General features: G+C 41.2%; 1 protein-coding gene and 1 long non-coding RNA gene across 2 annotated transcripts in view; one reads left to right on the top strand and one right to left on the bottom strand.

Moving 5' to 3' along the window:
- SERPINB7 (serpin family B member 7) overlaps positions 1 to 14,617 on the bottom strand; it is a 64,553-nt gene that overhangs the window by 13,550 nt on the left and 36,386 nt on the right. The window contains exons 3-5 of the mRNA XM_047828201.1: positions 7,328 to 7,513; positions 1,287 to 1,337; positions 599 to 715 (exon numbers count right to left, since the gene is read on the bottom strand). Coding sequence (XP_047684157.1) covers positions 599 to 715; positions 1,287 to 1,337; positions 7,328 to 7,513 — 354 coding nt within the window. The remainder of the gene's footprint in view (positions 1 to 598; positions 716 to 1,286; positions 1,338 to 7,327; positions 7,514 to 14,617) is intronic.
- The window catches only part of LOC125149324 (uncharacterized), a 28,022-nt gene continuing 25,847 nt past the window's right edge, over positions 12,443 to 14,617 (top strand). The window contains exon 1 of the long non-coding RNA XR_007145895.1: positions 12,443 to 12,550. This is a non-coding gene — a long non-coding RNA (uncharacterized LOC125149324). The remainder of the gene's footprint in view (positions 12,551 to 14,617) is intronic.

The following is a 14,617-nucleotide window of genomic DNA, read 5'->3' as shown; positions in this document are numbered from 1 at the left end:
CGAGCAGTATGAGCAATTCACCTGCTGACCTCGAGTGAACCATATCCCTGCCTCTATCCAGCCCGATCTGCCCCCCTGCCAGGGTCCTTACCTGCCTAAGTCCCCCACAAGGGGCTCTTGTAAGTGATCGCCCTGCAAAGCTACTGCTGGCAGGAGAGATCACGGGGCACAGCTGAGAACAGAGGAGGTGAACTCAGCTCTGGGGATGCACAGCGATCCCAGGATCACAGAGCTTAGAGGAAAAGTGGGTAGACTTTTTCCGCTGCCCACGGACAACCCTAAATGAGCTGCCTTCTCCTTCCACCCGATTATAGATCTGCCTCACTGCCAGAGAGCACTGTCTCTTCTGGTTTTGGAGCCTCTCAGTCTGGTGACCCTGAACGTGGGGATCCCTCAGCTAAAGAAGTAAAGCTGTACTCTGGAAACACAGTGATGATATTTCAAAGATATCTGGGAACATGAGTAGCCGCTATAAGAAACAAAAAAATCACCATTGTCTGGCTCTGTAGAAAGACACAAGCCCTTTTACAGATGATGGATCGAACAAGACTAGGATCCAGAGTGGAAATAACCTTGTGACATGGGAAGCTGCACTTACCTTGTGAAAGTCAAACACTTTTTCTGCAAAAAGACCATTGGCAATGCTGAGCTCATAGTCCCTATGGGATGTGTTTATGTCGGAGAGAACTCTCTTCAGTTGAGACTGAAGTCCTGGCTGTTATTGAAAAGATTTATAAAAAAATGTGTTATGGGATGGCAAATATATCCACGCTCTCATTTACACATGAAATAAAACATATATATTGTGCTATAAAAGAACTGAAAAAGAATGATGCTCATAAAAGCAGCAATGCCACAGAAATTTACGATTTCTTGCCCTTCTCAGAATAGTATCTGTGATCAAAGTTAATTAAAAGTTTTACTAAAATAATTAACCTCAGAATAAAATTCTTAACAGGAGATAATGAATCTGCCTCATATGTGTGCTAAATAATTCATTTTACCTCTCTAAGTTGGCCATGGATATCGAAGGATAAAAGCAAAACATTTAGTTCCATACTGTCTTGCCAAAATCCAGCCAACACATGGTGAAATATTGGGAAATTACCAATTAACAAGTAAATTATCAAAACTTGTTCCTGAGATACCACAATATGGCAATCCGAGTGAGACACACTCTTCTGCTTTGAGGAGACAGCAAGCATAATTAAATACATCGGCGAGACAGTAATTTCTCGAATTTTAGCCCCACATTCCCCTTCCCTAGAAGAACGTATTGTCTTTACCTGAGTGTTAGAAGAGTTTCCCCATCCTGAGACCCTGTGGAAGTGAAGTATCTGCAGACAGGAAAGGAGAAAAGCGGTTACCAGGTCCCAATGAACGAGAAGAGACCCCACAGAACCAAGCAAGGAAGATACTTCATTGTTAACGGCTGTATCTGTGTGTGTGCTTATTAGCACACCGGGCAGCAGGGACAGGTGCAGCCACCCTACTGACATGGTTAGAACACAGATTACTCGGGGCAAGTGCCACCAGCCGGCAGAGTTAATAAATTGATGGCTACAAAATGAAATGTGTTTGATAACTATTTTGGTTTGCTCATTCTGGTGGAACAATCTTACAATTACTCACTGACTAAACGTAGACAAGGATCAAAACGAATCACATAAAAAACTGAAATCAAATAAAAAACTTTGGGGCGCCTGGGTGGCTCAGTGGGTTAAGTGTCTGACTTCGGCTCAGGTCACGATCTCGTGGTTCACGAGTTTGAGCCCCGCGTCGGGCTCTGTGCTGACAACTCCAAGTCTGAAGCCTGCTTCGGATTCTGTGTCTCCCTCTCTCTCTCTCTGCCCTTACCCTGCTCATGCTCTCCTTCTCCCTCCCTCTCTCTCTCTCTCAAAAATAAACAGACATTAAAAAAAATGGAAACTTTATTTACCTACGTGGCGGCCAAGATTATGGCTAATTACATAGGCACCAAGACGGAAAAGGGAGAAGTAGTTACTGAACATCTAGGAAATCCTAAATGCGAAGCGAAATTGGGACTTGAGAGATGTAATTTCAGCTTCTGCAATTATTTGGAATTAAATCATTTTAGGTGTTTGCTTTTCCAGTGTGGCTCTTATAATCCCAGTGCTCTCATAATTGCTATTCTGCCCAAGCTTTAATGTTCTGTTGCACTTTATCCGAATTTCCCCAGGCCCTTATGTCCACAGGATCTGAAATGCAAAACAGCTTCTCATAAAGTGTTCTATGCATATGATATTCATTTATGCAACTGTCGGGAGCAAACCGAATGTGTTCTGCCTCCCAGGAGTGGGTGGATGATACACAGAAACAGCTAAGATTTTCTGTAAGAAAGATGTAGGTTTTTCCTGAAGGGCTCATATGTGCTACATTTGAACAATATCCCTAGTGGGAGGTGGAGGGAGGGAGAAGGGGTGAAGTCCATTAGAAATTACGCATGGGAATTTAATTAAGTCAGTGCTGCTATCAGTGCCTCTGTGCAGGCTTTCAACTTCAAGGCTTCAGAGCCCTAATCAATAGCACCATCTTACTGGGTAGGAGAAAATGGAACAGCTCAGTAAAATATATGAAAACGTATGAAGGCTATGAGTGTCACTGTTAGTCTCAACAGGTCATGGAGAATTGGAGCCTACCTCAATTTCTACATCCTCTTAATCTGGAAAAATAATTAATGAGATGGAGTGAGAGATAAGGCACAGGTAACAAGGCACGTTCAATACACAAATTGGTAGTCAGTTTAAAATTCACTAGCAGGGTCTTTGCAGGCATCAAGGCACCATGCCTGGCGACGAGGGGATCATCCCGCCATCCCTCACCCCCCAGGACTGTGCCATTGTGGAGCATGAAAACTATCAGCCTCCTTTCTCATTTTGCCTTGACATTGGATAGACGGGTATTTGGGAATATATGGATGTACCAGAAACATAAACTATCGTGGGACAGGGTCAGGACTCAAAAATGCAAACGTCTTTCCTGAACTAACTTTTGTGGAACCCAAGCAATGTTATAAAAGGTGTCTGAATCCCTAGAAGTCATCCTTGTTAAGTTTTTGAATGAAGCTTTAACAAGCACATTTAACATCATTCTTTCATCATTTCTAATTTTAACCTATTTTGATAATGATCTGGCCATCTCTTCTGATATTCCCAATTGGCTTTTAGTAAACCTGACTGGTACAGTATTGAGGTGATATGTACATGTTTTTACATTTTCAAAAACTCTAAGAAATTGTACATTCAACAATAAAACTGCCATGACTAAAGATGAACAGGGACACTAGTAAATAGTCAAATGTAATAAATATGAAATAAAATATCAAAGGGCATAGATATCACAATCCAACATGCTAGCAGTCCTGTGGTCTCATATTCCCTGACTGACCCATGTAGGAAAATCAAAATTTCTTTTTCACGTTCATAACTGGTAACATATTCAGATAACGACAAACAAGGAAAATCCTGGATCTATACAACGTAAGATATTTCAGGATCTTTGGATTGAGGGTAAAAAAAAAAAAAAAAAGACTGGGGCGCCTGGGTGGCTCAGTCAGTTAAGCATCTGACTTCGGCTCAGGTCCTTATCTCGCAGTTCGGGAGTTCGGGCCCCGCTTTGGGCTCTGGGTTGACAGCTCAGAGCCTGAAGGCTGCTTCAGGTTCTGTGTCTCCTTCTCTCTCTGCCCTTCCCCCACCTCACACTCTGTCTCTCAAAAATAAATAAACATTAAAAAATTTTTTTTCCAAACAAACAAAAAAAAAGACTATGAATTATCTGCATCCCAACGGACTTCTTTCTACCTGTGTATTCTTGCCAAATGATAAAACTATTATGTCTTCTCACAGAAGTGGCAGAATAAGTAACATATTACAGTGATTATTTTTGAAATGTTTTTGGTAAAACCCAATTGTTTTAGAAACTTCAAATTTGCCTAACTTTTAAAAAACACTGTGATATAAAGACATGATTTAAGACAAAAATTTATGACATACTTTATTTCAATGAAATGTTATATGAGAGAAAAGAGAGGAAGTAGGCATCTCAAAGAAAACAAAACTAAATTTTAGAACCCATTGTATTTAAAAAACACAGTAATATTAGAGCTAAATGAAAAAATATGAACCTGAACACATGATCTTGTAAATAAATGTACTTTTCTGCTTTTTCACTCAAATGGGAATCAGCCTGCTATGTCACCTGAACTCCACTGAATTGATTGCAGATTTCATGCCGATTCTGCGTTTCAGTACTGTTATCCACTAAAGGAATCACATCTTTGCTGAGAGTAGCTGACCAGTCTTGAACCAAGGAAATTCAGGACAGGCCCAGAACACCAGGTCAGGTAGCAAAGATTTAGAGTCATCTCAAAGGACTGTTTAAAAAGGACAAGTTTAGGGGACACCTGGGTGGCTCAGTTGGTTTAGTGTCTGACTCTTGATTTTGGCTCGGGTCATGACCTCACAGGTCCCGGGATTGAGTCCCATGTTGGGCTCTGTGCTGACAGTGAGAAGCGTGCTTGAGATTCTCTCTCTCTCTCTCTCTCTCTCTCTCTCTCTCTCTCTCTTTCTCTCTCTCTCTTTCTGCCACTCCCCTGCTCACTCGCTGTCTCTCAAATAAAAATAAATTTTAAAAACAAAAAAAGGGACAAGTTTAAAGGGATTTCTCCTGGCCCAACTGTGACCATCCGAGCATCAAAAATAAAAAATAAGAATGACCACTGGTCCATGGCAATGCTTAAGAGAGACAGATAAATGGATTCCACAGAGACTAAACTGATCAAATATACATATGTGACACACAGTACCAAGTGTCGGGCACTGCGACAAGAAACTAACTGGGCCAGGGTTGTGGGGGCGAGAGGGGGAAGCTAAACAATCGATTTCCAAGGAGGTATACTGCAGAGGACTAAATATTTGTACAAATGAGTTATGTGAATGGTTTTGTGCCTACAGTTGTCATTTTTTTCCTCTTACATACTTCTTTTTTTTTTATTTTTTAAATTTATTTTGACAGAGAGAGAGAGAGCAGGGGAAGGGCAGAGAGGGAGAGAGGGTCCTCTTACCTGTTTCTTATAAGAGGTTGTAAGAGCAGGGGCTATAAAAAGTAATTCAGGAAAGGCACTGATCCCGTCAGTGACTATAAAAGAGCAGACCCCAGCAATACAGGCTCTTTGAATTCACTGTGACCCACCACCCAAGGGTTGACTGGTCCCGCCAGGCAGCTTGGGAGGGGGGCAGGAGAGGGGCTCGCAAAGAGACCTCAGGAAATGAATCAGGCAATAGCCCAAGAAAGTTCCTAACCTGACATCATACAATAACAAGTAACTGTGTCTTCTGTCGTGTTAAAAGCATGGTGTTTCATCATACGTGTGAAGTCTCCACGTCTTTGGAATAGAAACACCTTTTAAGCTATTTTTTAAGTGGATACCAACAAGCCCTCCCTCCCCCCCCCCACCACCCTATAGTTTACAGGTAAGGATACTGAGGCTAACACAGATGAACTAATTTTCCCAAACCAGAATTTGGATCTAATTTTCTAACTCCAAGACCAAGTTGCCTTCCTTGGTTCTAAAGCATTATGTACTTATACTAATGAATGAATACATTTTTATTAGTGGCTAGGTTCCCCCCCACACCCCGCCAAAGGCTTTATATTTATCAAAGCACTAACTTCATAAAAACTGAGGCTTTGTAATAATGTACTTCGGGCTGCATTTCAGTTCGGTGGCTTTAGGGAGAATGGTTCTCGACTCTTTTGATTCTGCCTCCTGGGGGATATCTGGCAATATGTGGAGACATTTTTGCTTCTCACTACTGGAAAGAGGTACCCGAAGGGTATCTAGTGGGAAAAGCCCCTCACAATGAAGAACTATCTGGCCCAAAATGTCCAAGGTTTTGAAACCCTGATTTAGAAGGTCACCCTGAATTTGAATCATAGCTCTGCCACTTGCTAGTCAAGATGGCACGGGAACACACAAAATCAAGGTAATATTACCTACTCTGATGTCATTGCGAGCAGCAAATAAGATATCTGTAGAGCTCAGCCCAGAGCCTGACACTGACGAAGTTCTCAGCAGTTATAGCTGCTGTCATCGCATTAAAGCTGCTCAGTGTACTTGGCTGGGACTCACTCCGGCTCTTGGAAAAAAATGGCATTCTGAGGCCATCCTGGTTATTCCCTAGCAGCAAATATTCACTGAGCTATCGGGAGAGAGAAATGAATTATTCTAATAATATTCTAATGAGTAATTCTAAATTACCTGCACAAATACTCTTTAACAAGTGCTTAGTTGTGAAAGGTTACAACACGGACCAGCTTCCTCTAGCTCCAATTTATGAACGAAAATAATGGGGGGAACGAGGGGGCAGAAAGGGATGACAAAGACCTCCACGTGCAGCGTGGACCTGCTGTCTCACCTGCCATCGAGCTCCTACAACTCCCGAGAGGAGAGGGAAACCATGATCGTTTCACTTCCCCGTCCAGCCTGGTTCGGGGTAGTGTACGAAGGGTAACGTAAAAAGCGCTTTCTACGGCTGTTGGTGACAATGTGAAAACCACTCAGGTAGGCTGCTGTTACCTGGAATGTACTATTGCATCATTTGTGCCCAGGTCATTCATGTTTAAGTTGGGACTCTGGCATCTTCTGGTTGTGCTTCTTTCTCATCTACTTCTACTCAGGCACTGGCTCCCAAGCCTTCACGTGCACCTGCAGAGTTTATTAAACCACAGATTGCTGGGCTCCATCCCCATAATCTCTGATTCACTAGGTCTCAGGTGGGGTCCAAGCATTTGCATTCCTAACAAATTCTCCAAGGGGCACCTGGGTGGCTCAGTCGGTTAGGCGTCTGACTTCGCTCAGGTCATGATCTCGCGGTTCGTGAGTTCGAGCCCTGCGTCGGGCTCCGTGCTGACAGCTCAGAGCCTGGAGCCTGCTTAGGATTCTGTGTCTCCCTCTCTCTCTGCCCCTCCCCTGCTTGCGCTCTGTCTCTGTCTCTCTCTCTCTCTCTCTCTCTCAAAAATAAATAAACACTAACAAGTTCTCCAGGTGATGCTGATGCAGCTGGTCTAGGAAACACACTTGGGAGAACCACTTGACCAAGGTAAAGAATCAAAGCGACAGTTCTGAGAATATTCCTGTTGTCTCTCATCTCAAACCCAAGCGCTAGGAGCAGTGTGTGTCCTTCGCCTCCTTGAGATGGCCTCATTTACATGGGACCATTGCAGTAAAATATGCTCTTGCAGAAAACAATCTACCCTAAAAGATTCATCGCCGCAACCACGGGCAGTGGCACAACCCGAGACTGACCTTATCAATCTGAGAAGCACAGTCACCTCGTGCACCCAAACGGACCAGGGCCAGGGCAGTGAAGATGCTCAGAGAAGAAAAGAACACATTTCCATTCCCTTGACTGTTATCCATCTCTTTGAACAGGTTGATGCAAAACTCTGCATTTGCTGCAGCAAGGGAGGCCATTGCGGAACGGTGTGCAGCCTAGAGAATGCAGAGAAACGGGATGAGTTCCAAGTACACCCTCTGGACGTAAGAAGGTTTTTATATTCATCTGTTGTATTAGATCTGAAGCTTCATTTCTTCAGCCTTGGAGGTAACCATCAAATAACTTAGAACAAAAAGAAAACAACTTCCTCTGGTCCAGTGTCCTTGTTACCAACAACTCTAAAACGATCCCTCCTGGCAACATCATGATACATAAACCTTTTTTACACGAACACACGTTAGTGCAGTGTCTCCATGTCTCTGCCTCTGCTCTCCTACTCACATCCAGGACGGATTCCCACTTGTCCTCGATGGGGCATTTCTAGCACCGGTGGCCTCAGACAGTTCTGTTCTCACCTCCTAAGCAGACCCCCTCCTGGGGCCGTTTAGTGAATCACCTCAACTTCCTAAGCTGAAATAGAGCAAAAGTGCTCTTTGCAGTAAAACAAATATTAGGACATTAGACAGTCTATTAAAGAAGCTATAGTCCTTGCTTTCTAAATCTGTAGTTTTAAAAAAGGTTAACATTTGGAGATTGAACACATAATTTCCTACTCTCCAGTATAGCCACCATACATGTGCTTAGAGTGATCCTATATCCTCTTTTCAGGACTTCCCCAATTTCAAATATTATGCATCCTTAATCCTGTAGTTGTTATTTTCACACCTTTTTCTAATTTAGGGGGAATGGAAATGCTATTAACCATATTATGAATCACAAACATGCACATGACCTTCCAACACAGAGGTCTATCTCTTACCGGAGAACCTAAGGTATAACAGCTAATTTAGAATCTAGGATGAAAATGAGGCTGTCTTCAAATTCTTGATAATGTTTCCGAAATATAGAAGGCAGCCACTGGCATGGAATTCTTCAGGTATCTGCTCTGGTATTTCTTTGCAGACTTTTTCCACAATGCTCAAACTGATCCCCAGTCCCACAGGTGGGGTTGCCCTGACTAAATGGATTAACATGGATCCTCCAAATTACTCTCCTTGAATATTCTGTGACATTACACCTAATGGTGTGGTAGGTTCCAAGAGTCCCTTAAGGGACCCACTGCTAATCCCAAACTTGTTACTAACAGATGTATGACCTGGGTCAAGTCTTTCACTTCCGTAACCTTCTAAATTTCATCTTATTCAGGGTTGCCTGGGTGGCCCCGTCGGTTAAGTGTCCAACTTTGGCTCAGGTCATGATCTCGCGGTTCGTGAGTTCGAGCCCGGCGTTGGGCTGTGTGCTGACAGCTCAGAGCCTGGAGCCTGCTTTGGATTCTCTCTCTCTCTCTCTCTCTCTCTCTTTCTCCCTGTTCCCTGCTTGTGCTCTGTCTCTCTCTCTCTTTCTCTCTCAGAATACACATTTAAAAAGTTTTTTTTAAAATAAATCAATAAATGATTTTTTTTCTTCCTAAAAGACCACAAATTGGACATTTCCAGAGTGTTCCTGAGGAACCCATATTCAACACTTCGTAGTTTCAAGAGAACATCACTGAGGCACAAGGCCATATATGATGCTGTTTTGCAAGGTCAACTTCAGCTTTCATAATAGGTCTCCACTCCTCAGTTATGCCCCCAGAAATACAGGGTGAAAAAATCATTCACACTCAAACACTCTTCACTCCAAGAAAGAACATCTATGTTTTTCAATAGCTATCCAGAAAATGTAATGATTTCACATCACATCCATGTAAACTAGGGAGAAGAGCAGTGGCAGCTGTGATTTTAAGAACAGAAGAAACCCCTTCCTTCTAGCAAAAGAGAGAAGGAACCAGAAAAAGGAGAGGACACGGGATGAGACATGTTGGACAGCTTTATCTAATGAGCAGCACTGGCAGGGACTAAGCCCCCCGACTTTTCAGGGACTCAAAGTCACATTTTACATCGAAAGGTAAGTATTGTTTCTAAAATACTTTTAAAAATGACAAAATTGAAATTAATGAATATACAGGTAAATATCCTTAAATTGAAACATAAGTTGGTTTCTATATTAAATTTTTTACTCATAAGAAGTTCTTTAATGTTAGAGAGAAACGGTGTGCTGGGCTCTCTCTTTAAACTATTTCCAAGACTTCAGGTCGATTGCTGAAAAGCACAGTAAATGAAATTATTCACTCTTAGGAAAGTAATTTTAAAAGCAAAATTATAGGGGCGCCTGGGTGGCGCAGTCGGTTAAGCGTCCGACTTCAGCCAGGTCACGATCTCGCGGTCCGTGAGTTCGAGCCCCGCGTCGGGCTCTGGGCTGATGGCTCAGAGCCTGGAGCCTGTTTCCGATTCTGTCTCCCTCTCTCTCTGCCCCTCCCCCGTTCATGCTCTGTCTCTCTCTGTCCCAAAAATAAATAAACGTTGAAAAAAAAATTTTTTTTAAAAAAAGCAAAATTATAATAATCATTTCCAAATATTCACAGTGAAAATTAGAGGATTGTGGGTTCATTTTGATACATTCTAAAGAATATATTTGGTATATTCAATATCATTTGAATCTTTAAGACCTGATAAATTGAAAGATTTAAAAATGGCCCTGTTTGGGGACCCGCCCGTGTGTCCAAATGGGGTCTGGAAGCTACTTGGTGGTATATACTAACGTAGAACAAAATTTCAGTGCTCTTTTCTTTGGTCAAGCCCTGATTCTTCTCGAGGCTTTATAAAAGTAAAGGGTGAGGGGAGAACTTTTCGTGTTTTTAAAAATCATTTCTTAAATTATTTTCTAAGCAATAACCATGAATATTCATTTTCTGATTTTTTAATCATCCTGGTGACTTTTCACAAAGCTATCACCATATTGAAGAGAAGCTACAAGGAATGTGTTCACTGAGGCAACTGAGTACACATTTTTATGAGTTAGATAAATTTTATGGCAGAGAATAACCATCCTAGATAAATACTTAAAAATGAATTCAGACTTTCCGAGTTCTAAATTTTCAAGCAATGACTTTTAAAATGATAAACGGTGGGGCACCTGAGTGGCTCAGTCAGTTAAGCGACTGACTTCGGCTCAGGTCATGATCTCACAGTTTGTGTGTTCAAGCCCCTCATCAGGCTTTGTGCTGACAGCTCAGAGCCTGGAGCCTGCTTTGGATTCTGTGTCTCCCTCTCTTTCTGCCCTTACCCCACTCATTCTCTCTCTCTCTCTCTCTCAAATATATATAAACTTCAAAATTAATTAATTAATGGTACCAGATCACTTATCCTTAAACATTCCTGTACAGACATGTTTATGCATTTTGAAAATAAATGCCAATAGTATGTTTCCACTTCACATACTTGTTTTTATCTTTCTCTATGCAGGTGCACGGTTAGTTTCCAGGAATGAAAACAAGATTCTTTCCTTCTCTTTTGATATAAAGTCTAAATCCCATTGGCAAATAGATAACTATATTTAAGGTCAAATTACTTTTTATACACTCCCCAGATTCCATCTGGTGACATGAATAAATACTAGCATTAGTATTTATTGGAGTATTATTTCCTTATTATTATAAGGAAAAGTGTGATTTTCCTTTCTCCTATAATTACTTTGCATAGCATCTTTTAAAGAAATAAACAAGCACCAACAGAAATAAGTTAATACGCACAAGTATCCAGTGATTTGGGTCCCAGTTAAATAACTGAAGGAAGTTGAGGAAGAAAATAAGTTACGTGAAGCCACAGAAAATGTCAGCATGACTCTACCCATTAGGCCATGGTCCCGACATAGCAACGAAGGAATATTCTTTCCAAATCATGACAGAATCTGGCTTCAGATTAATTTTTCATTCCACTAAAGACATACTGTATTCTTACATTCTTTACACAAACATTTTAGTTTAATGTACAGACATGAAATTTACAATTTACAGGTTAACACAAACTAACAAAGACTCATGATGGTTTTTAAATCCCAAACATCCAAGTTAAGGATCTAAAAGTCCACAGGAGCCCAAAGCCCATTCGCTTACTTAATGGTATATTTCAATCCAAGAAATGTGCTATCCTTCTTAACTACATTTTTCATGTCAAAACAAAAGGATACAGGGGCGCCTGGGTGGCGCAGTCGGTTAAGCGTCCGACTTCAGCCAGGTCACGATCTCGCGGTCCGGGAGTTCGAGCCCCGCGTCGGGCTCTGGGCTGATGGCTCAGAGCCTGGAGCCTGTTTCCGATTCTGTGTCTCCCTCTCTCTCTGCCCCTCCCCCGTTCATGCTCTGTCTCTCTCTGTCCCAAAAATAAATAAACGTTGAAAAAAAAAAATTTAAAAAAAAAAAAAAAAAAACAAAAGGATACAAATGTTCTCACTGAAGTTTTTTAAGTCTAATAAAAGGCAAGAAAAATAATTTTTAAATAAAGCATAGGAAAAACTAGGGACAAAACACACTAAAAAACCCCATGAAATTATAGTGATATTTTATGGACCCAAACTTACTATACTTGATTGATAAATAATGTGCCTTAAATGATTGATCAAAATATTACCTGATCTCAGGATAATTTTGTTTATACAAGGAAAAGCAATCTTACTTCATGGTACATTGTTGAAGAAAATAAAAACTCCTATAGTTACTGAATTAGAATACACATACTGGGGGGGGGGGGGAAGCAGTAGGTAAAAACTACTATTGAGCATGCTTAATTTTTATTCCTATCATAGAAATCAGATGTAAGGCTATCAGTAGTTACTTTTCTACCCAAGTATTTTCAAATCTATTTCTTTCAGAATATGGTTTCAAATTTTGATAACTCTGTCATCAAAAACCTTGCTGAGTGATTTTTAAAGTTCAGTTCTCATCTCAAAACTTAGTATATTCCAACCCATAATGCCTTGGAGAAAAACATTGGAATACAGAATCTAGATTTGTACAGAATTCCCCACTTGCTATTTGTTTCTCTATTCCAAAATGGAATATGAGGTATTCAACTTGTCGCTGATCCCCTGCATGATGGTGCCTGCCATCCTCCCCACGACACCACATACACTCAGCCATAGATAAGCCAGAAGACAGAGAAGCTGACGACAGAACTAGACAATGACTTTGATGTTGTTTCATGAGTTCAGACCCTCAGGTACAGTGAAACAGCCACTGTTCTCTCTCGCACTCTCTCTCTACCTTTCTCTCTTAACCTCTTTGACTCTCATTCAAAGTGTCTGCCAGACTTTAAGTTGTGGGCTTCAGAAATATTTACCTTACTCTCTTCATAGAGGAAGTTAGCAGCTGGTTGGGTGAGTCTGAAAGAGTTCCTTGCATTACTCTGAAATATAAAGCCTCTGACTCAGACACTCCCTGCTTCCTTTTGTGATGACCATGGAAATTTTAAATAATGGCATTAAAATGCAATTATGTTAAGGCCCTTTATAAAGCAAATGAAGAGAAATGTGTCACATAGGTCCTACAGATCCAATTCAAAGTAGTCAAAACAGATAGGTTTTAATAGTCAAATTTTAGCATGGAATTTTATCTAATTTGATATTACCATCACATCGTATTTTTATGTAGTATATGTAAATATTCATGTATCGTGGGACACCTGGTATTTTTCCATATGGAAAGGCTTCCTCCCTAGAGGAGAGCAGAGAGCAAAGAGCTGGAGGACAGAGTGCGGGGAGGCACTGCTCTGGCCCCAAGACTGGGGATTTCTGTTTTTGGGAGAGCAGGGGAGCTCAGTCTTTCAGGAGTCGTCAGGTTTTACTTCACATAGATAGTGTTTCTCATTTTGCCTTACACGCTATTCCTACAAGCGTTCTCCCACCCTGCCTTCATTTAGTTGTGTGTTTTAATGCTAAAAAGGAATATCCTGATCTCCTGATCATTGAAAGTTGAAAGTTCTCTAAGGTGAATAACCCATCAGAGGGATAGATGTGTTAGAACGTATATAAAACATGGCGTAATACCTATCTCCACCAGAGAGGAATGAGCTAGTGATAGGAACCCTGGAAACTAAACAAATAACAAAAAAGGGTGGGGGGGGAATATAATTGTTAATTAGTGAGAAAGCACGGATTCCACAATGAAACATATATCCCACTACACTTTTTTTTAATGTTTATTTATTTTTTAGAGAGAGAGAGACAGAGACAGAGTGAGTGGGGAAGGGGCAGAGAGAGAGGGAGACACAGAATCTGAAGCAGGCTCAAGGCCCTGAGCTGTCAGCACAGAGCCCGACATGGGGTTCGAACTCACAAACAGTGAGATCATGACCTGAGCTGAAGTCAGATGCTTAACCAACTGAGCCACCCAGGCACCCCCCCCTACTGCACTTTATAGTTCAGCTGTGGATAATATTCTCTTAGTTGTAATGATTTAAACCACCAAGTACTGATCTAAACAAGACTCATGATTTCTAAGGATGCTGGGAGGAAATTGTAGGGGGTGGGTGGGGAATGGGGAATCCAGGAAGCATATCTTTCTTCCATAAAACGAAGTCTACAGATAATCCATAAGAGTAAAATGTAAAACAAAATAAAACAACAACAACAACAAACCCAAAAAACCAAAAAACAAAAACAAAAAACCAAGCAACATTAGCATGGTATTGAGATGTCTGGAGAAAGATACAAGCACTTGAGATTGGAGATAAGTATACACCCATGAAATCACCACCACAATCAATCATACTTTAATGAAGTGGTTTTAAAGACAGAAGCATTGAGAGTTGTTTTTCCTGTTATGGGAGAAGCAGGGTGAGAGGGGGAGGGAGGAGGGCACTGCTGATCTACTCCATCAGCTCTGAGGTCTCCTTGGTCTCCTTTAGAGACCATTCACTGCTTAGATCCTATATGAACTTGGCAAATAGATGGATAAAATACTAGATCTAGGAATCCATTCCAGCCAGGCAACTCAACTAGCTGTGTGACCTTGAGCAAATAACTTCATTTCTCTGAGCCCCCCATTTTCCCATCTGTAAAATAAGAATTCAGATCAGTTCTATTTTTATTTTTATTTGAAAACATATGCATGCATGTGCACATACGTAGATACTATATACACCAGTACAGCGTTGGCTGCAGGATGGGCCCTCGAAAATGTTAATCCTCCTCAATGCTCACTTTGCCTTTGCTATATCGTATTAGCTGTGATTACACACAGTATAAGAAGTTGGATCACTTCAACTCTTTTTATGTAGCATTCTGCC

The sequence above is a fragment of the Prionailurus viverrinus genome, chromosome D3 (genome assembly GCF_022837055.1).
Source record: "Prionailurus viverrinus isolate Anna chromosome D3, UM_Priviv_1.0, whole genome shotgun sequence".
Classification (NCBI taxonomy): domain Eukaryota; kingdom Metazoa; phylum Chordata; class Mammalia; order Carnivora; family Felidae; genus Prionailurus; species Prionailurus viverrinus.
The sequence above is the reverse complement of the archived record's forward strand: the minus strand, read 5'-3'. Positions and strand labels throughout refer to the sequence as shown.